The 25,623-nt window shown below is 43.6% G+C and overlaps 1 protein-coding gene across 1 annotated transcript in view; it reads right to left on the bottom strand.

The window, feature by feature from the left end:
• Positions 1-6,146: 6,146 nt before the first annotated feature.
• The window catches only part of BTBD19 (BTB domain containing 19), a 36,944-nt gene continuing 17,467 nt past the window's right edge, over positions 6,147-25,623 (bottom strand). The window contains exons 5-8 of the mRNA XM_075287960.1: positions 9,076-9,144; positions 7,445-7,576; positions 7,170-7,295; positions 6,147-7,094 (exon numbers count right to left, since the gene is read on the bottom strand). Coding sequence (XP_075144061.1) covers positions 6,930-7,094; positions 7,170-7,295; positions 7,445-7,576; positions 9,076-9,144 — 492 coding nt within the window. The 3' untranslated portion in view covers positions 6,147-6,929. The remainder of the gene's footprint in view (positions 7,095-7,169; positions 7,296-7,444; positions 7,577-9,075; positions 9,145-25,623) is intronic.

The raw sequence follows: 25,623 nt of genomic DNA, 5'->3' as shown, positions 1-25,623 counted from the left end.
GGTGCTGTACATTATTATATTAATCCCCTGGTGCTCTGTACATTATTATATTAATCCCATGGTGCTGTACAGTATTATATTAATCCCATGGTGCTCTGTACATTATTATATTAATCCCATGGTGCTGTACAGTATTATATTAATCCCATGGTGCTCTGTACATTACTATATTAATCCCATGGTGCTGTACAGTATTATATTAATCCCATGGTGCTGTACATTATTATATTAATCCCATGGTGCTCTGTACATTATTATATTAATCCCATGGTGCTGTACATTATTATATTAATCCCATGGTGCTGTACATTATTATATTAATCCCATGGTGCTCTGTACATTATTATATTAATCCCATGGTGCTCTGTACATTATTATATTAATCCCATGGTGCTCTGTACATTATTCCCATGGTGCTGTACATTATTATATTAATTTCATGGTGCTGTACATTATTATATTAATCCCATGGTGTTGTACATTATTATATTAATCCCATGGTGCTCTGTACATTATTATATTAATCCCATGGTGCTCTGTACATTATTATATTAATCCCATGGTGCTCTGTACATTATTATATTAATTCCATGGTGCTGTACATTATTATATTATTCCCATGGTGCTGTACATTATTATATTAATCCCCTGGTGCTCTGTAAATTATTATATTAATCCCATGGTGCTGTACATTATCATATTAATCCCATGGTGCTCTGTACATTACTATATTAATCCCATGGTGCTGTACAGTATTATATTAATCCCATGGTGCTCTGTACATTATTATATTAATCCCATGGTGCTGTACAGTATTATATTAATCCCATGGTGCTGTACATTATTATATTAATCCCATGGTGCTCTGTACATTATTATATTATTCCCATGGTGCTCTGTACATTATTATATTAATCCCATGGTGCTCTGTACATTATTCCCATGGTGCTGTACATTATTATATTAATTTCATGGTGCTGTACATTATTATATTAATCCCATGGTGTTGTACATTATTATATTAATCCCATGGTGCTCTGTACATTATTATATTAATCCCATGGTGCTCTGTACATTATTATATTAATCCCATGGTGCTCTGTACATTACTATATTAATCCCATGGTGCTGTACAGTATTATATTAATCCCATGGTGCTGTACATTATTATATTAATCCCATGGTGCTCTGTACATTATTATATTATTCCCATGGTGCTCTGTACATTATTATATTAATCCCATGGTGCTCTGTACATTATTCCCATGGTGCTGTACATTATTATATTAATTTCATGGTGCTGTACATTATTATATTAATCCCATGGTGTTGTACATTATTATATTAATCCCATGGTGCTCTGTACATTATTATATTAATCCCATGGTGCTCTGTACATTATTATATTAATCCCATGGTGCTCTGTACATTATTATATTAATCCCATGGTGCTCTGTACATTATTATATTATTCCCATGGTGCTGTACATTATTATATTAATCCCATGGTGCTGTACATTATTATATTAATCCCATGGTGCTCTGTACATTATTATATTATTCCCATGGTGCTGTACATTATTATATTCATATTCTCAGTGTATCTGACACGACCGGTTTGCACCATCTCAGTCCTTCTGCACTTGGGCTGTATTCATACACTGCAGTTTATTACATAAATTCACTTGTGACATCGATTCTTCCCTTTAATAAACAGCAGGCGGTGGTTTCTGCGCCATGTGAATTCAGGCTGATTGCTCTATACAGGTGCAGCTCTCAGTTGTGTCCAGCAGGTGTCGCCCTCTCCCAGTGTTTGTGCCTCCCCCCTCCAGTACAGTGTATAGTACATTCCTTGGCCTCCAGACAGCTGGGGCTGACTCATTACATTCCACACATGGGGGGGTCTGTGAGCGGGGATTCCCTCATCTCCCCCCAGGTCTTGGCTGCAGATGGTCTGACACAATGGCTGTGCCCTGCAGTGGGGCCCGTCCTATCCGGCAGTGGGGCCCGTCCTATCCGGCAGTGGGGCCCGTCCTATCCGGGCAGTGGGGCCCGTCCTATCCGGCAGTGAGGCCCGTCCTATCCGGCAGTGGGGCCCGTCCTATCCGGCAGTGAGGCCCGTCCTATCCGGCAGTGGGGCCCGTCCTATCCGGCAGTGGGGCCCGTCCTATCCGGGCAGTGGGGCCCGTCCTATCCGGCAGTGGGGCCCGTCCTATCCGGCAGTGGGGCCCGTCCTATCCGGCAGTGGGGCCCGTCCTATCCGGCAGTGAGGCCCGTCCTATCCGGCAGTGGGGCCCGTCCTATCCGGCAGTGGGGCCCGTCCTATCCGGCAGTGGGGCCCGTCCTATCCGGCAGTGGGGCCCGTCCTATCCGGCAGTGGGGCCCGTCCTATCCGGCAGTGGGGCCCGTCCTATCCGGCAGTGGGGCCCGTCCTATCCGGGCAGTGAGGCCCGTCCTATCCGGCAGTGGGGCCCGTCCTATCCGGCAGTGGGGCCCGTCCTATCCGGCAGTGGGGCCCGTCCTATCCGGCAGTGGGGCCCGTCCTATCCGGCAGTGGGGCCCGTCCTATCCGGCAGTGAGGCCCGTCCTATCCGGCAGTGGGGCCGTCCTATCCGGCAGTGGGGCCCGTCCTATCCGGCAGTGGGGCCCGTCCTATCCGGCAGTGGGGCCCGTCCTATCCGGCAGTGGGGCCGTCCTATCCGGCAGTGGGGCCCGTCCTATCCGGCAGTGGGGCCCGTCCTATCCGGCAGTGGGGCCCGTCCTATCCGGCAGTGGGGCCCGTCCTATCCGGCAGTGGGGCCCGTCCTATCCGGCAGTGGGGCCCGTCCTATCCGGCAGTGGGGCCCGTCCTATCCGGCAGTGGGGCCCGTCCTATCCGGCAGTGGGGCCCGTCCTATCCGGCAGTGAGGCCCGTCCTATCCGGCAGTGGGGCCCGTCCTATCCGGCAGTGGGGCCCGTCCTATCCGGCAGTGGGGCCCGTCCTATCCGGCAGTGGGGCCCGTCCTATCCGGCAGTGGGGCCCTCGCTCGCTGTCATGGCGTCTGTTTATGAATGGCCGTTTATAGTAGAAATCATTTCCATGTGAATGACCTTTGGCGCAGCCGTGACCTGTGGGTGGCGCTAGATATATATATATGTATAGAGAGAGAGAGAATAGAAAGCCGATTATTATTATTACGTTCAGCTGATAGACTTGTGTCACCACAGTAACTGCCGCCTGACGGGGGAGGGGTAGATGATGGGGTGATTGTACAGATGTTGGGATTAGATTGTAAGAATTTAAAACAACCAATGAGCTCGCTGCTCCCAGGCCCTGAAACTGACAAATAGGATCTGATTGGCTGATGCAATTGCAGGACGACCAATGAAATCAGGGCTTTCTGTGCCACCAACTGAAGGATAATATGGAGAATACGATTGGTCGCTGTAAGTCCAGGACAACCAATCAGATCTCTGCTTTCATTTTCTACTCTACATCAGAAAATGTTAGATGGAATGTGATTGGCTGTTATGGGTCAGATGTCCAGGGATTGTTTGTGCTGATTGGTCAGGCTCAGTAGGCCACGCCCTGTTTGCCTGTAGGTGATGAGTAGAAGCAGCGTCTCCACTGACCTGACTAGGGAGCAATTCACACCATGTCCGAAACTACAGACGTGACATTGGACCCACAACAGCGCCACAACCTGGCGGGGAGGACGGCGAGAGAACAGGCCGGAAATAACAACACGCAAACTTTATTGAGATGACAAAGACCGTCACAGAAATTCATCCTTACAGATGTCACTAGGACCGTCACTCAGCTTTCCCAGGCTCCTGAACAATAAAACATCCTAAATGTAAATCAGTCTCCGCCTCTGCCCAGGTCATTATAGAAGTAGGAGGATCAGGGCAGTAGGAGAGGGGGGTCACAGCACTCGCTGGTCTGATTGGTTGGTCCTCAGCTTTCCCAGAGTACTGTCAGGTAAATGTGTCCAGTAATAGAATCATCACATGACTGGACTGATCCACCAATGAGGAGCCCAGGAAAGCTGCGTGACCACACCCCATGCAGTGACATCATCGCCGCCGATCCGGAAACGTTTCCATGCTGACGAGGGTTATCTGCAGCGCAGTAAAGCGTCCCCAGTGCAGCTTCTATATCATATTATGGTCAGAGGAGCCCGGCCCACCCCAGACACCCCACCCTCGCTCTACGCCCCGCTCCTCGTCTGTATGGTTGGGCCACCCTCGCTCTACGCCCCGCTCCTCGTCTGTATGGTTGGGCCACCCTCGCTCTACGCCCCGCTCCTCGTCTGTATGATTGGGCCACCCTCGCTCTACGCCCCGCTCCTCATCTGTATGGTTGGGCCACCCTCGCTCTACGCTCCGTCCTCGTCTGTATGGTTGGGCCACCCTCACTCTACGCCCCAGTCCTCGTCTGTATGGTTGGGCCACCCTCACTCTACGCCCCGCTCCTCGTCTGTATGGTTGGGCCACCCTCGCTCTACGCCCCGCTCCTCATCTGTATGATTGGGCCACCCTCACTCTACGCCCCGCTCCTCGTCTGTATGGTTGGGCCACCCTCGCTCTACGCCCCGCTCCTCGTCTGTATGGTTGGGACACCCTCGCTCTACGCCCCGCTCCTCGTCTGTATGATTGGGCCACCCTCGCTCTACGCCCCGCTCCTCGTCTGTATGATTGGGACACCCTCGCTCTACGCCCCGCTCCTCGTCTGTATGATTGGGACACCCTCGCTCTACGCCCCGCTCCTCGTCTGTATGATTGGGACACCCTCGCTCTACGCCCCGCTCCTCATCTGTATGGTTGGGCCACCCTCGCTCTACGCCCCGCTCCTCGTCTGTATGGTTGGGCCACCCTCGCTCTACGCCCCGCTCCTCGTCTGTATGGTTGGGCCACCCTCGCTCTACGCCCCGCTCCTCATCTGTATGGTTGGGCCACCCTCGCTCTACGCCCCGCTCCTCGTCTGTATGATTGGGACACCCTCGCTCTACGCCCCGCTCCTCGTCTGTATGATTGGGACACCCTCGCTCTACGCCCCGCTCCTCGTCTGTATGGTTGGGCCACCCTCGCTCTACGCCCCGCTCCTCGCCTGTATGATTGGGCCACCCTCGCTCTACGCTCCGTCCTCGTCTGTATGGTTGGGCCACCCTCGCTCTACGCCCCGCTCCTCGTCTGTATGATTGGGCCACCCTCGCTCTACGCCCCGCTCCTCATCTGTATGGTTGGGCCACCCTCGCTCTACGCTCCGTCCTCGTCTGTATGATTGGGCCACCCTCGCTCTACGCTCCGTCCTCGTCTGTATGATTGGGCCACCCTCGCTCTACGCCCCAGTCCTCGTCTGTATGATTGGGCCACCCTCGCTCTACACCCCAGTCCTCGTCTGTATGGTTGGGCCACCCTCGCTCTACACCCCACTCCTCATCTGTATGATTGGGCCACCCTCGCTCTACGCTCCGTCCTCGTCTGTATGATTGGGCCACCCTCGCTCTACGCCCCAGTCCTCGTCTGTATGGTTGGGCCACCCTCGCTCTACGCCCCACTCCTCATCTGTATGGTTGGGCCACCCTCGCTCTACGCTCCGTCCTCGTCTGTATGATTGGGCCACCCTCGCTCTACGCCCCAGTCCTCGTCTGTATGGTTGGGCCACCCTCGCTCTACGCCCCGCTCCTCGTCTGTATGATTGGGCCACCCTCGCTCTACGCCCCAGTCCTCGTCTGTATGATTGGGCCACCCTCGCTCTACGCTCCGTCCTCGTCTGTATGATTGGGCCACCCTCGCTCTACGCCCCACTCCTCATCTGTATGGTTGGGCCACCCTCGCTCTACGCTCCGTCCTCGTCTGTATGATTGGGCCACCCTCGCTCTACGCCCCAGTCCTCGTCTGTATGGTTGGGCCACCCTCGCTCTACGCCCCGCTCCTCGTCTGTATGATTGGGCCACCCTCGCTCTACGCCCCAGTCCTCGTCTGTATGATTGGGCCACCCTCGCTCTACGCCCCGCTCCTCGTCTGTATGGTTGGGCCACCCTCGCTCTACGCCCCGCTCCTCATCTGTATGATTGGGCCACCCTCGCTCTACGCTCCGTCCTCGTCTGTATGATTGGGCCACCCTCGCTCTACGCCCCAGTCCTCGTCTGTATGATTGGGCCACCCTCGCTCTACGCTCCGTCCTCGTCTGTATGGTTGGGCCACCCTCGCTCTACACCCCAGTCCTCGTCTGTATGGTTGGGCCACCCTCGCTCTACGCCCCACTCCTCATCTGTATGGTTGGGCCACCCTCGCTCTACGCTCCGTCCTCGTCTGTATGGTTGGGCCACCCTCGCTCTACGCCCCACTCCTCATCTGTATGGTTGGGCCACCCTCGCTCTACGCTCCGTCCTCGTCTGTATGGTTGGGCCACCCTCGCTCTACGCCCCGCTCCTCATCTGTATGGTTGGGCCACCCTCGCTCTACGCCCCGCTCCTCGTCTGTATGGTTGGGCCACCCTCGCTCTACGCCCCGCTCCTCATCTGTATGGTTGGGCCACCCTCGCTCTACGCCCCGCTCCTCGTTTGTATGGTTGGGCCACCATTGCTCTACGCCCCGCTCCTCGCCTGTATGGTTGGGCCACCCTCGCTCTACGCCCCAGTCCTCGTCTGTATGGTTGGGCCACCCTCGCTCTACGCCCCACTCCTCATCTGTATGGTTGGGCCACCCTCGCTCTACGCTCCGTCCTCGTCTGTATGGTTGGGCCACCCTCGCTCTACGCCCCGCTCCTCGCCTGTATGATTGGGCCACCCTCACTCTACGCCCCGCTCCTCGCCTGTATGGTTGGGCCACCCTCGCTCTATGCCCCAGTCCTCGTCTGTGTGATTGGGCCACCCTCGCTCTACGCCCCGCTCCTCGTCTGTATGGTTGGGCCACCCTCACTCTCACAGATGACACTTTCGTCCTCATTTGCTCCCAAGAGCTGACACTCCAGATGACTTAGAAGGAGGGTCCAGGTAGTGGTGGTGCTCCCTCATTAGTGTCCCCTTCCTCCGATGGAAATGATGGGGGTTGGAGTCGCTGACTTTCTTCAGAGCGTGGAATTTCCAGGCCTGAGCGATCTGCATCTCCTGATAAGAAGAGGAAGGGGTCAGAAGGAGGAGCTTATAACATGCGGCTATTGTCCCCGCCCCTTCCCCACTCACGGGGATCAAGTCGTCTTTGGAGTTTTCTCGTTCTAGTGTTGTGAGCTCATCTGGGGACAGGAGGACGAGGCGCAGCTCCCGCACCGCGTCCTGAGCAACCACTGACACCGGGACATCCAGGACCACCTGACAGAGGACGGTGAATGTTATCATGTATGTGCGGTATTACATACAGTCACCGGTGAGGCACAAAGCCCCTCCCACCTGGTGATGTCACCAGACCCAATACAAGGACCTTGTCCAGACATTCTAGATTATTATGGCAGGACCCTCACCGAGCTGACGTACGCCCAACCCCGCACCGCCTGGATAAGGGCGACCTCATCAATGGACAACTGGCTGCTCTGCAGGATACTGACAAGTCCGAGGTCGGAGATTTCACGGAAACTTTGCGTCTTAACGACTTCCTGTGAGGATGAGAAAAGACAAGAAGAGGTCGAAGGTCAACGCTGAAGACAAGCTCCAAAATCAGAAGACGTCTGGACTCAGTCCACATCCTGCCTAGATAAAGACCACACAAGGACAACCCCGTACACACCGAGGAATCACTGATGACAAGCGGCGCCAGGGAAGGTGGGAGGGGCATCGAATATTTCCCACGTTTACCGATTACCCCAATAACTATGCAGGGGAGGGATTCCATCGATTACTCATCTCTACTGACAACAGACAGGGAGATCTATATACACATACATACATACATACATATATATCTGTCCGTCCGTCTGTTCTTCATACGTGATCAAACAACTGGACCGCTCCTCACCACATTCAGCACACAGGTACATCAGGTGTCCCGGAAGGTTCTAGGCTGGCTCTCCGCTCACTAGGATATACAAGTCCTGAGATACAGTGTTCCCAAAAAATGACCGGCATTAGCCAATACAAGTCTGCAAGTCTTTCACTCATATTCCAATCGCCATACACACAGTCACATGTCCCTTATCAGCCAATAGAAGCTCACAGGTGCATATTCTCCACATGCACACAGCTTTACTCCAGGTTTCCATAACAACCCAGTCATTTTTCTTCACTGCTGTAGGTCAGCTTTAAAGGGGCAGGGCGCTGTGGATGACACTGGTACACAAGGTCACATACACACAGCTTTACTCAAGGTTGCCATAACAACAGATCACAGTTTTTTTCACTGATAACCAAACAGAGATACACATGATCACATGACACATATGGACCAATGGAAACTCGCAGGTTCTTCAGTCTTCACATACACACAGCTTTACACCAGTTGTCTATAGCAACCAACCTATTCTTATGGGGCCACTACACAAACAAAAAAGGAAATATACCCGTGCAAAGCTGGGTCCTTCTGCTAGTGTGTATATATATATATATATATATATATATATATATATATATTAGATCTGAGAGGTTGTCACAGGCCCGCCCCCTGTCAATGACATCACTGATATAATGATATGTGATCAGACACAAGAAATTATTGGCCTGAGAAATCGGTACTAGAACAATATGGCCGCTGCCGTGTTCTGCTGATCTCAGCACTGCTGGTACACTGAGGTCTCCACGATAACCTGAGCAGATTCTTTTGTATTTTTGTCTGTACGTCCCAACTCGAGCACTAAATCCCCTTCACCCGGCAGATGTGATCCGCCCGTCCCCGCCCTACAACACAATGGGCCACAACAATGGGAGAAGGAGGGAAGGCCTAGCAAATCTGTCACAGCCTGAACTATAAGTGAGAGGATCTGCAGACCCCTGACCCCTGCTTTATAATCCCGGGCCCCCATCCCCCTCCACTATGGGCTGCAGCAATGAACACTACAATCAGACAATGGTTGTCCCCAGGTAACATCCTGGTGTTATCCCCATGGCTGTACCACCCCTCTCAGATTGGGGGCGCTGCAGGAAACGGCCGGAGGTCAATCACCTCAGTATGAAGCTCTATGAACGCCAGGCATCTCTGTCGTAGGTCAGTCTGACCGTAAGTGACCGCCGCCTGAAAGAAAACGACAGCAAGTGTGAGAAGTGGGAGAGACACCCAGAAAGATCAGCAACACCCTACAGATAGTGGGGAGACGCTCACAGGCGGCCATGACAGTGTCCACAATAATTCACTGTTACATCACCATAGACCTCTCCATGAAAATGTGCCAGTCTTCACTGTAATCCTGGAATTCTATTCATGAATCAGGAGGTTCAGTCTACAGATCACAATATTATCAGGGAGATCTCCTGACATTTGCTCACAGTTGCAGGGATCGTATACCCAGACGCAGGATCCATTATAGGACAGGCCCAGCAACGTCACTGGTACAGACTGGAAACCAGTGAGTTACATTGGCTTGCAAAAGTCTCCACTCCTCATACTGTATTATACACCCCCCTGTATACTCCTCATACTGTATTATATACCCCCTGTATACTCCTCATACTGTATTATATAGCCCCTGTATACTCCTCATACTGTATTATATACCCCCTGTATACTCCTCATACTGTATTATATACCCCCCTGTATACTCCTCATACTGTATTATACACCCCCCTGTATACTCCTCATACTGTATTATATAGCCCCTGTATACTCCTCATACTGTATTATATAGCCCCTGTATACTCCTCATACTGTATTATATACCCCCTGTATACTCCTCATACTGTATTATATAGCCCCTGTATACTCCTCATACTGTATTATATACCCCCTGTATACTCCTCATACTGTATTATATACCCCCCTGTATACTCCTCATACTGTATTATATAGCCCCTGTATACTCCTCATACTGTATTATATAGCCCCTGTATACTCCTCATACTGTATTATATACCCCCTGTATACTCCTCATACTGTATTATATAGCCCCTGTATACTCCTCATACTGTATTATATACCCCCCTGTATACTCCTCATACTGTATTATATACCCCCCTGTATACTCCTCATACTGTATTATATACCCCCCTGTATACTCCTCATACTGTATTATATAGCCCCTGTATACTCCTCATACTGTATTATATATCCCCTGTATACTCCTCATACTGTATTATATACCCCCTGTATACTCCTCATACTGTATTATATACACCCCTGTATACTCCTCATACTGTATTATATAGCCCCTGTATACTCCTCATACTGTATTATATATCCCCCTGTATACTCCTCATACTGTATTATATACACCCCTGTATACTCCTCATACTGTATTATATACCCGCCTGTATACTCCTCATACTGTATTATATACCCCCTGTATACTCCTCATACTGTATTATATACCCCCTGTATACTCCTCATACTGTATTATATACCCCCCTGTATACTCCTCATACTGTATTATATACCCCCTGTATACTCCTCATACTGTATTATATACCCCCCTGTATACTCCTCATACTGTATTATATGCCCCCCTGTATACTCCTCATACTGTATTATATACCCCCCTGTATACTCCTCATACTGTATTATATACCCCCCTGTATACTCCTCATACTGTATTATATATCCCCTGTATACTCCTCATACTGTATTATATACCCCCCTGTATACTCCTCATACTGTATTATATACCCCCCTGTATACTCCTCATACTGTATTATATACCCCCTGTATACTCCTCATACTGTATTATATACCCGCCTGTATACTCCTCATACTGTATTATATAGCCCCTGTATACTCCTCATACTGTATTATATAGCCCCTGTATATTCCTCATACTGTATTATATACCCCCCTGTATACTCCTCATACTGTATTATATAGCCCCTGTATACTCCTCATACTGTATTATATATCCCCCTGTATACTCCTCATACTGTATTATATACCCCCTGTATACTCCTCATACTGTATTATATACCCCCCTGTATACTCCTCATACTGTATTATATATCCCCCTGTATACTCCTCATACTGTATTATATACCCCCTGTATACTCCTCATACTGTATTATATACTCCCTGTATACTCCTCATACTGTATTATATACCCCCTGTATACTCCTCATACTGTATTATATACCCCCCTGTATACTCCTCATACTGTATTATATAGCCCCCTGTATACTCCTCATACTGTATTATATACCCCCCTGTATACTCCTCATACTGTATTACATACCCTCCTGTATACTCCTCATACTGTGTTATATACCCCCTGTATACTCCTCATACTGTATTATATACCCCCTGTATACTCCTCATACTGTATTATATACCCCCCTGTATACTCCTCATACTGTATTATATACCCCCTGTATACTCCTCATACTGTGTTATATACCCTCCTGTATACTCCTCATACTGTATTATATACCCCCTGTATACTCCAAATACTGTATTATATATCCCCTGTATACTCCTCATACTGTATTATATACCCCCTGTATACTCCTCATACTGTATTATATACCCCCCTGTATACTCCTCATACTGTATTATATACCCCCCTGTATACTCCTCATACTGTATTATATACCCCCTGTATACTCCTCATACTGTATTATATACCCCCTGTATACTCCTCATACTGTATTATATACCCCCCTGTATACTCCTCATACTGTATTATATACCCCCCTGTATACTCCTCATACTGTATTATATACCCCCTGTATACTCCAAATACTGTATTATATACCCCCTGTATACTCCTCATACTGTATTATATACCCCCCTGTATACGCCTCATACTGTGTTATATACCCCCCTGTATACTCCTCATACTGTATTATATACCCTCCTGTATACTCCTCATACTGTATTATATACCCCCCTGTATACTCCAAATACTGTATTATATACCCCCCTGTATACTCCTCATACTGTATTATATATCCCCCTGTATACTCCTCATACTGTATTATATACCCCCTGTATACTCCTCATACTGTATTATATACCCCCCTGTATACTCCTCATACTGTATTATATATCCCCCTGTATACTCCTCATACTGTATTATATACCCCCTGTATACTCCTCATACTGTATTATATACTCCCTGTATACTCCTCATACTGTATTATATACCCCCTGTATACTCCTCATACTGTATTATATACCCCCCTGTATACTCCTCATACTGTATTATATAGCCCCCTGTATACTCCTCATACTGTATTATATACCCCCCTGTATACTCCTCATACTGTATTACATACCCTCCTGTATACTCCTCATACTGTGTTATATACCCCCTGTATACTCCTCATACTGTATTATATACCCCCTGTATACTCCTCATACTGTATTATATACCCCCCTGTATACTCCTCATACTGTATTATATACCCCCTGTATACTCCTCATACTGTGTTATATACCCTCCTGTATACTCCTCATACTGTATTATATACCCCCTGTATACTCCAAATACTGTATTATATATCCCCTGTATACTCCTCATACTGTATTATATACCCCCCTGTATACTCCTCATACTGTATTATATACCCCCCTGTATACTCCTCATACTGTATTATATACCCCCCTGTATACTCCTCATACTGTATTATATACCCCCTGTATACTCCTCATACTGTATTATATACCCCCTGTATACTCCTCATACTGTATTATATACCCCCCTGTATACTCCTCATACTGTATTATATACCCCCCTGTATACTCCTCATACTGTATTATATACCCCCTGTATACTCCAAATACTGTATTATATACCCCCTGTATACTCCTCATACTGTATTATATACCCCCCTGTATACGCCTCATACTGTGTTATATACCCCCCTGTATACTCCTCATACTGTATTATATACCCTCCTGTATACTCCAAATACTGTATTATATATCCCCTGTATACTCCTCATACTGTATTATATACACCCCTGTATACTCCTCATACTGTATTATATACCCCCCTGTATACTCCTCATACTGTATTATATACCCCCTGTATACTCCTCATACTGTATTATATACCCCCCTGTATACTCCTCATACTGTATTATATACCCCCTGTATACTCCAAATACTGTATTATATACCCCCTGTATACTCCTCATACTGTATTATATACCCCCCTGTATACGCCTCATACTGTGTTATATACCCCCCTGTATACTCCTCATACTGTATTATATACCCCCCTGTATACTCCAAATACTGTATTATATATCCCCTGTATACTCCTCATACTGTATTATATACCCCCCTGTATACTCCTCATACTGTATTATATACCCCCCTGTATACTCCTCATACTGTATTATATACCCCCTGTATACTCCTCATACTGTATTATATACCCCCCTGTATACTCCTCATACTGTATTATATACCCCCTGTATACTCCTCATACTGTATTATATACACCCCTGTATACTCCTCATACTGTATTATATAGCCCCTGTATACTCCTCATACTGTATTATATATCCCCCTGTATACTCCTCATACTGTATTATATACACCCCTGTATACTCCTCATACTGTATTATATACCCGCCTGTATACTCCTCATACTGTATTATATACCCCCTGTATACTCCTCATACTGTATTATATACCCCCTGTATACTCCTCATACTGTATTATATACCCCCCTGTATACTCCTCATACTGTATTATATACCCCCTGTATACTCCTCATACTGTATTATATACCCCCCTGTATACTCCTCATACTGTATTATATGCCCCCCTGTATACTCCTCATACTGTATTATATACCCCCCTGTATACTCCTCATACTGTATTATATACCCCCCTGTATACTCCTCATACTGTATTATATATCCCCTGTATACTCCTCATACTGTATTATATACCCCCCTGTATACTCCTCATACTGTATTATATACCCCCTTGTATACTCCTCATACTGTATTATATACCCCCTGTATACTCCTCATACTGTATTATATACCCGCCTGTATACTCCTCATACTGTATTATATAGCCCCTGTATACTCCTCATACTGTATTATATAGCCCCTGTATACTCCTCATACTGTATTATATACCCCCCTGTATACTCCTCATACTGTATTATATAGCCCCTGTATACTCCTCATACTGTATTATATATCCCTCTGTATACTCCTCATACTGTATTATATACCCCCTGTATACTCCTCATACTGTATTATATACCCCCCTGTATACTCCTCATACTGTATTATATATCCCCCTGTATACTCCTCATACTGTATTATATACCCCCTGGATACTCCTCATACTGTATTATATACTCCCTGTATACTCCTCATACTGTATTATATACCCCCTGTATACTCCTCATACTGTATTATATACCCCCCTGTATACTCCTCATACTGTATTATATAGCCCCCTGTATACTCCTCATACTGTATTATATACCCCCCTGTATACTCCTCATACTGTATTACATACCCTCCTGTATACTCCTCATACTGAGTTATATACCCCCTGTATACTCCTCATACTGTATTATATACCCCCTGTATACTCCTCATACTGTATTATATACCCCCTGTATACTCCTCATACTGTATTATATACCCCCTGTATACTCCTCATACTGTGTTATATACCCTCCTGTATACTCCTCATACTGTATTATATACCCCCTGTATACTCCAAATACTGTATTATATATCCCCTGTATACTCCTCATACTGTATTATATACCCCCCTGTATACTCCTCATACTGTATTATATACCCCCCTGTATACTCCTCATACTGTATTATATACCCCCCTGTATACTCCTCATACTGTATTATATACCCCCTGTATACTCCTCATACTGTATTATATACCCCCTGTATACTCCTCATACTGTATTATATACCCCCCTGTATACTCCTCATACTGTATTATATACCCCCCTGTATACTCCTCATACTGTATTATATACCCCCTGTATACTCCAAATACTGTATTATATACCCCCTGTATACTCCTCATACTGTATTATATACCCCCCTGTATACGCCTCATACTGTGTTATATACCCCCCTGTATACTCCTCATACTGTATTATATACCCTCCTGTATACTCCTCATACTGTATTATATACCCCCCTGTATACTCCAAATACTGTATTATATATCCCCTGTATACTCCTCATACTGTATTATATACCCCCCTGTATACTCCTCATACTGTATTATATACCCCCCTGTATACTCCTCATACTGTATTATATACCCCCTGTATACTCCTCATACTGTATTATATACCCCCCTGTATACTCCTCATACTGTATTATATACACCCCTGTATACTCCTCATACTGTATTATATACCTCCTGTATACTCCTCATACTGTATTATATACCCGCCTGTATACTCCTCATACTGTATTATACACCCCCTATATACTCCTCATACTGTATTATATACACCCCTGTATACTCCTCATACTGTATTATATAACCCCTGTATACTCCTCATACTGTATTATATACCCCCCTGTATACTCCTCATACTGTATTATATACCCGCCTGTATACTCCTCATACTGTATTATATAACCCCTGTATACTCATACTGTATTATATACCCCCCTGTATACTCCTCATACTGTATTATATACACCCCTGTATACTCCTCATACTGTATTATATACCCCCCTGTATACTCCTCATACTGTATTATATACCCCCCTGTATACTCCTCATACTGTATTATATACCCCCCTGTATACTCCTCATACTGTATTATATACCCCCCTGTATACTCCTCATACTGTATTATATACCCGCCTGTATACTCCTCATACTGTATTATATAACCCCTGTATACTCATACTGTATTATATACCCCCCTGTATACTCCTCATACTGTATTATATACACCCCTGTATACTCCTCATACTGTATTATATACCCCCTGTATACTCCTCATACTGTATTATATACCCCCTGTATACTCCTCATACTGTATTATATACCCCCCTGTATACTCCTCATACTGTATTATATACCCCCTGTATACTCCTCATACTGTATTATATACCCGCCTGTATACTCCTCATACTGTATTATATAACCCCTGTATACTCATACTGTATTATATACCCCCCTGTATACTCCTCATACTGTATTATATACCCCCCTGTATACTCCTCATACTGTATTATATACCCCCTGTATACTCCTCATACTGTATTATATACCCCCCTGTATACTCCTCATACTGTATTATATACCCCCTGTATACTCCTCATACTGTATTATATACCCCCTGTATACTCCTCATACTGTATTATATACCCCCCTGTATACTCCTCATACTGTATTATATACCCCCCTGTATACTCCTCATACTGTATTATATACCCCCCTGTATACTCCTCATACTGTATTATATACCCCCTGTATACTCCTCATACTGTATTATATACCCCCCTGTATACTCCTCATACTGTATTATATACCCCCTGTATACTCCTCATACTGTATTATATACCCCCTGTATACTCCTCATACTGTATTATATACCCCCCTGTATACTCCTCATACTGTATTATATACCCCCCTGTATACTCCTCATACTGTATTATATACCCCCCTGTATACTCCTCATACTGTATTATATACACCCCTGTATACTCCTCATACTGTATTATATACCCCCTGTATACTCCTCATACTGTATTATATACCCCCTGTATACTCCTCATACTGTATTATATACCCCCCTGTATACTCCTCATACTGTATTATATACCCCCTGTATACTCCTCATACTGTATTATATACCCCCCTGTATACTCCTCATACTGTATTATATACCCCCCTGTATACTCCTCATACTGTATTATATACCCCCTGTATACTCCTCATACTGTATTATATACCCCCCTGTATACTCCTCATACTGTATTATATACCCCCTGTATACTCCTCATACTGTATTATATACCCCCCTGTATACTCCTCATACTGTATTATATACCCCCCTGTATACTCCTCATACTGTATTATATACCCCCCTGTATACTCCTCATACTGTATTATATACCCCCCTGTATACTCCTCATACTGTATTATATACCCCCTGTATACTCCTCATACTGTATTATATACCCCCCTGTATACTCCTCATACTGTATTATATACCCCCTGTATACTCCTCATACTGTATTATATACCCCCTGTATACTCCTCATACTGTATTATATACCCCCCTGTATACTCCTCATACTGTATTATATACCCCCCTGTATACTCCTCATACTGTATTATATACCCCCCTGTATACTCCTCATACTGTATTATATACACCCCTGTATACTCCTCATACTGTATTATATACCCCCTGTATACTCCTCATACTGTATTATATACCCCCTGTATACTCCTCATACTGTATTATATACCCCCCTGTATACTCCTCATACTGTATTATATACCCCCTGTATACTCCTCATACTGTATTATATACCCGCCTGTATACTCCTCATACTGTATTATATAACCCCTGTATACTCATACTGTATTATATACCCCCCTGTATACTCCTCATACTGTATTATATACCCCCCTGTATACTCCTCATACTGTATTATATACCCCCTGTATACTCCTCATACTGTATTATATACCCCCCTGTATACTCCTCATACTGTATTATATACCCCCTGTATACTCCTCATACTGTATTATATACCCCCTGTATACTCCTCATACTGTATTATATACCCCCCTGTATACTCCTCATACTGTATTATATACCCCCCTGTATACTCCTCATACTGTATTATATACCCCCCTGTATACTCCTCATACTGTATTATATACCCCCTGTATACTCCTCATACTGTATTATATACCCTCCTGTATACTCCTCATACTGTATTATATACCCCCCTGTATACTCCAAATACTGTATTATATATCCCCTGTATACTCCTCATACTGTATTATATACCCCCCTGTATACTCCTCATACTGTATTATATACCCCCCTGTATACTCCTCATACTGTATTATATACCCCCTGTATACTCCTCATACTGTATTATATACCCCCCTGTATACTCCTCATACTGTATTATATACCCCCTGTATACTCCTCATACTGTATTATATACACCCCTGTATACTCCTCATACTGTATTATATAGCCCCTGTATACTCCTCATACTGTATTATATATCCCCCTGTATACTCCTCATACTGTATTATATACACCCCTGTATACTCCTCATACTGTATTATATACCCGCCTGTATACTCCTCATACTGTATTATATACCCCCTGTATACTCCTCATACTGTATTATATACCCCCTGTATACTCCTCATACTGTATTATATACCCCCCTGTATACTCCTCATACTGTATTATATACCCCCTGTATACTCCTCATACTGTATTATATACCCCCCTGTATACTCCTCATACTGTATTATATGCCCCCCTGTATACTCCTCATACTGTATTATATACCCCCCTGTATACTCCTCATACTGTATTATATACCCCCCTGTATACTCCTCATACTGTATTATATATCCCCTGTATACTCCTCATACTGTATTATATACCCCCCTGTATACTCCTCATACTGTATTATATACCCCCCTGTATACTCCTCATACTGTATTATATACCCCCTGTATACTCCTCATACTGTATTATATACCCGCCTGTATACTCCTCATACTGTATTATATAGCCCCTGTATACTCCTCATACTGTATTATATAGCCCCTGTATACTCCTCATACTGTATTATATACCCCCCTGTATACTCCTCATACTGTATTATATAGCCCCTGTATACTCCTCATACTGTATTATATATCCCCCTGTATACTCCTCATACTGTATTATATACCCCCTGTATACTCCTCATACTGTATTATATACCCCCCTGTATACTCCTCATACTGTATTATATATCCCCCTGTATACTCCTCATACTGTATTATATACCCCCTGTATACTCCTCATACTGTATTATATACTCCCTGTATACTCCTCATACTGTATTATATACCCCCTGTATACTCCTCATACTGTATTATATACCCCCCTGTATACTCCTCATACTGTATTATATAGCCCCCTGTATACTCCTCATACTGTATTATATACCCCCCTGTATACTCCTCATACTGTATTACATACCCTCCTGTATACTCCTCATACTGTGTTATATACCCCCTGTATACTCCTCATACTGTATTATATACCCCCTGTATACTCCTCATACTGTATTATATACCCCCCTGTATACTCCTCATACTGTATTATATACCCCCTGTATACTCCTCATACTGTGTTATATACCCTCCTGTATACTCCTCATACTGTATTATATACCCCCTGTATACTCCAAATACTGTATTATATATCCCCTGTATACTCCTCATACTGTATTATATACCCCCCTGTATACTCCTCATACTGTATTATATACCCCCCTGTATACTCCTCATACTGTATTATATACCCCCCTGTATACTCCTCATACTGTATTATATACCCCCTGTATACTCCTCATACTGTATTATATACCCCCTGTATACTCCTTATACTGTATTATATACCCCCCTGTATACTCCTCATACTGTATTATATACCCCCCTGTATACTCCTCATACTGTATTATATACCCCCTGTATACTCCAAATACTGTATTATATACCCCCTGTATACTCCTCATACTGTATTATATACCCCCCTGTATACGCCTCATACTGTGTTATATACCCCCCTGTATACTCCTCATACTGTATTATATACCCTCCTGTATACTCCTCATACTGTATTATATACCCCCCTGTATACTCCAAATACTGTATTATATATCCCCTGTATACTCCTCATACTGTATTATATACCCCCCTGTATACTCCTCATACTGTATTATATACCCCCCTGTATACTCCTCATACTGTATTATATACCCCCTGTATACTCCTCATACTGTATTATATACCCCCCTGTATACTCCTCATACTGTATTATATACACCCCTGTATACTCCTCATACTGTATTATATACCCCCTGTATACTCCTCATACTGTATTATATACCCGCCTGTATACTCCTCATACTGTATTATACACCCCCTATATACTCCTCATACTGTATTATATACACCCCTGTATACTCCTCATACTGTATTATATAACCCCTGTATACTCCTCATACTGTATTATATACCCCCCTGTATACTCCTCATACTGTATTATATACCCCCTGTATACTCCTCATACTGTATTATATACCCCCTGTATACTCCTCATACTGTATTATATACCCCCCTGTATACTCCTCATACTGTATTATATACCCCCCTGTATACTCCTCATACTGTATTATATACCCCCCTGTATACTCCTCATACTGTATTATATACCCCCTGTATACTCCTCATACTGTATTATATACCCCCTGTATACTCCTCATACTGTATTATATACCCCCCTGTATACTCCTCATACTGTATTATATACCCCCTGTATACTCCTCATACTGTATTATATACCCCCCTGTATACTCCTCATACTGTATTATATACCCCCCTGTATACTCCTCATACTGTATTATATACCCCCTGTATACTCCTCATACTGTATTATATACCCCCCTGTATACTCCTCATACTGTATTATATACCCCCTGTATACTCCTCATACTGTATTATATACCCCCTGTATACTCCTCATACTGTATTATATACCCCCCTGTATACTCCTCATACTGTATTATATACCCCCCTGTATACTCCTCATACTGTATTATATACCCCCCTGTATACTCCTCATACTGTATTATATACCCCCTGTATACTCCTCATACTGTATTATATACCCCCCTGTATACTCCTCATACTGTATTATATACCCCCTGTATACTCCTCATACTGTATTATATACCCCCTGTATACTCCTCATACTGTATTATATACCCCCCTGTATACTCCTCATACTGTATTATATACCCCCCTGTATACTCCTCATACTGTATTATATACCCCCCTGTATACTCCTCATACTGTATTATATACACCCCTGTATACTCCTCATACTGTATTATATACCCCCTGTATACTCCTCATACTGTATTATATACCCCCTGTATACTCCTCATACTGTATTATATACCCCCCTGTATACTCCTCATACTGTATTATATACCCCCTGTATACTCCTCATACTGTATTATATACCCGCCTGTATACTCCTCATACTGTATTATATAACCCCTGTATACTCATACTGTATTATATACCCCCCTGTATACTCCTCATACTGTATTATATACCCCCCTGTATACTCCTCATACTGTATTATATACCCCCTGTATACTCCTCATACTGTATTATATACCCCCCTGTATACTCCTCATACTGTATTATATACCCCCTGTATACTCCTCATACTGTATTATATACCCCCTGTATACTCCTCATACTGTATTATATACCCCCCTGTATACTCCTCATACTGTATTATATACCCCCCTGTATACTCCTCATACTGTATTATATACCCCCCTGTATACTCCTCATACTGTATTATATACCCCCTGTATACTCCTCATACTGTATTATATACCCTCCTGTATACTCCTCATACTGTATTATATACCCCCCTGTATACTCCAAATACTGTATTATATATCCCCTGTATACTCCTCATACTGTATTATATACCCCCCTGTATACTCCTCATACTGTATTATATACCCCCCTGTATACTCCTCATACTGTATTATATACCCCCTGTATACTCCTCATACTGTATTATATACCCCCCTGTATACTCCTCATACTGTATTATATACCCCCTGTATACTCCTCATACTGTATTATATACACCCCTGTATACTCCTCATACTGTATTATATAGCCCCTGTATACTCCTCATACTGTATTATATATCCCCCTGTATACTCCTCATACTGTATTATATACACCCCTGTATACTCCTCATACTGTATTATATACCCGCCTGTATACTCCTCATACTGTATTATATACCCCCTGTATACTCCTCATACTGTATTATATACCCCCTGTATACTCCTCATACTGTATTATATACCCCCCTGTATACTCCTCATACTGTATTATATACCCCCTGTATACTCCTCATACTGTATTATATACCCCCCTGTATACTCCTCATACTGTATTATATGCCCCCCTGTATACTCCTCATACTGTATTATATACCCCCCTGTATACTCCTCATACTGTATTATATACCCCCCTGTATACTCCTCATACTGTATTATATATCCCCTGTATACTCCTCATACTGTATTATATACCCCCCTGTATACTCCTCATACTGTATTATATACCCCCCTGTATACTCCTCATACTGTATTATATACCCCCTGTATACTCCTCATACTGTATTATATACCCGCCTGTATACTCCTCATACTGTATTATATAGCCCCTGTATACTCCTCATACTGTATTATATAGCCCCTGTATACTCCTCATACTGTATTATATACCCCCCTGTATACTCCTCATACTGTATTATATAGCCCCTGTATACTCCTCATACTGTATTATATATCCCCCTGTATACTCCTCATACTGTATTATATACCCCCTGTATACTCCTCATACTGTATTATATACCCCCCTGTATACTCCTCATACTGTATTATATATCCCCCTGTATACTCCTCATACTGTATTATATACCCCCTGTATACTCCTCATACTGTATTATATACTCCCTGTATACTCCTCATACTGTATTATATACCCCCTGTATACTCCTCATACTGTATTATATACCCCCCTGTATACTCCTCATACTGTATTATATAGCCCCCTGTATACTCCTCATACTGTATTATATACCCCCCTGTATACTCCTCATACTGTATTACATACCCTCCTGTATACTCCTCATACTGTGTTATATACCCCCTGTATACTCCTCATACTGTATTATATACCCCCTGTATACTCCTCATACTGTATTATATACCCCCCTGTATACTCCTCATACTGTATTATATACCCCCTGTATACTCCTCATACTGTGTTATATACCCTCCTGTATACTCCTCATACTGTATTATATACCCCCTGTATACTCCAAATACTGTATTATATATCCCCTGTATACTCCTCATACTGTATTATATACCCCCCTGTATACTCCTCATACTGTATTATATACCCCCCTGTATACTCCTCATACTGTATTATATACCCCCCTGTATACTCCTCATACTGTATTATATACCCCCTGTATACTCCTCATACTGTATTATATACCCCCTGTATACTCCTTATACTGTATTATATACCCCCCTGTATACTCCTCATACTGTATTATATACCCCCCTGTATACTCCTCATACTGTATTATATACCCCCTGTATACTCCAAATACTGTATTATATACCCCCTGTATACTCCTCATACTGTATTATATACCCCCCTGTATACGCCTCATACTGTGTTATATACCCCCCTGTATACTCCTCATACTGTATTATATACCCTCCTGTATACTCCTCATACTGTATTATATACCCCCCTGTATACTCCAAATACTGTATTATATATCCCCTGTATACTCCTCATACTGTATTATATACCCCCCTGTATACTCCTCATACTGTATTATATACCCCCCTGTATACTCCTCATACTGTATTATATACCCCCTGTATACTCCTCATACTGTATTATATACCCCCCTGTATACTCCTCATACTGTATTATATACACCCCTGTATACTCCTCATACTGTATTATATACCCCCTGTATACTCCTCATACTGTATTATATACCCGCCTGTATACTCCTCATACTGTATTATACACCCCCTATATACTCCTCATACTGTATTATATACACCCCTGTATACTCCTCATACTGTATTATATAACCCCTGTATACTCCTCATACTGTATTATATACCCCCCTGTATACTCCTCATACTGTATTATATACCCGCCTGTATACTCCTCATACTGTATTATATAACCCCTGTATACTCATACTGTATTATATACCCCCCTGTATACTCCTCATACTGTATTATATACACCCCTGTATACTCCTCATACTGTATTATATACCCCCCTGTATACTCCTCATACTGTATTATATACCCCCCTGTATACTCCTCATACTGTATTATATACCCCCCTGTATACTCCTCATACTGTATTATATACCCCCCTGTATACTCCTCATACTGTATTATATACCCGCCTGTATACTCCTCATACTGTATTATATAACCCCTGTATACTCATACTGTATTATATACCCCCCTGTATACTCCTCATACTGTATTATATACACCCCTGTATACTCCTCATACTGTATTATATACCCCCCTGTATACTCCTCATACTGTATTATATACCCCCTGTATACTCCTCATACTGTATTATATACCCCCCTGTATACTCCTCATACTGTATTATATACCCCCTGTATACTCCTCATACTGTATTATATACCCCCTGTATACTCCTCATACTGTATTATATACCCCCCTGTATACTCCTCATACTGTGTTATATACCCCCCTGTATACTCCTCATACTGTATTATATACCCCCTGTATACTCCTCATACTGTATTATATACCCCCTGTATACTCCTCATACTGTATTATATACCCCCTGTATACTCCTCATACTGTATTATATACCCCCCTGTATACTCCTCATACTGTATTATATACCCCCTGTATACTCCTCATACTGTATTATATACCCCCTGTATACTCCTCATACTGTATTATATACCCCCCTGTATACTCCTCATACTGTATTATATACCCCCCTGTATACTCCTCATACTGTATTATATACCCCCCCTGTATACTCCTCATACTGTATTATATACCCCCTGTATACTCCTCATACTGTATTATATACCCCCCTGTATACTCCTTATACTGTATTATATATCCCCCTGTATACTCCTCATACTGTATTATATGCCCCCTGTATACTCCTCATATTGTATTATATACCCCTCTGTATACTCCTCATACTGTATTATATACCCCCCTGTATACTCCTCATACTGTATTATATACCCCCCCTGTATACTCCTCATACTGTATTATATATCCCCTGTATACTCCTCATACTGTATTATATACCCCCCCTGTATACTCCTCATACTGTATTATATATCCCCTGTATACTCCTCATACTGTATTATATACCCCCCTGTATACTCCTCATACTGTATTATATACCCCCCTGTATACTCCTCATACTGTATTATATACCCCCTGTATACTCCTCATACTGTATTATACACCCCCCTGTATACTCCTCATACTGTATTATATACCCGCCTGTATACTCCTCATACTGTATTATATACACCCCTGTATACTCCTCATACTGTATTATATACCCCCTGTATACTCCTCATACTGTATTATATACCCCCCTGTATACTCCTCATACTGTATTATATACCCCCCTGTATACTCCTCATACTGTATTATATACCCCCCTGTATACTCCTCATAC

This window comes from Leptodactylus fuscus, chromosome 9 (assembly GCF_031893055.1).
Source record: "Leptodactylus fuscus isolate aLepFus1 chromosome 9, aLepFus1.hap2, whole genome shotgun sequence".
Taxonomy (NCBI): domain Eukaryota; kingdom Metazoa; phylum Chordata; class Amphibia; order Anura; family Leptodactylidae; genus Leptodactylus; species Leptodactylus fuscus.
The sequence above is the reverse complement of the archived record's forward strand: the minus strand, read 5'-3'. Positions and strand labels throughout refer to the sequence as shown.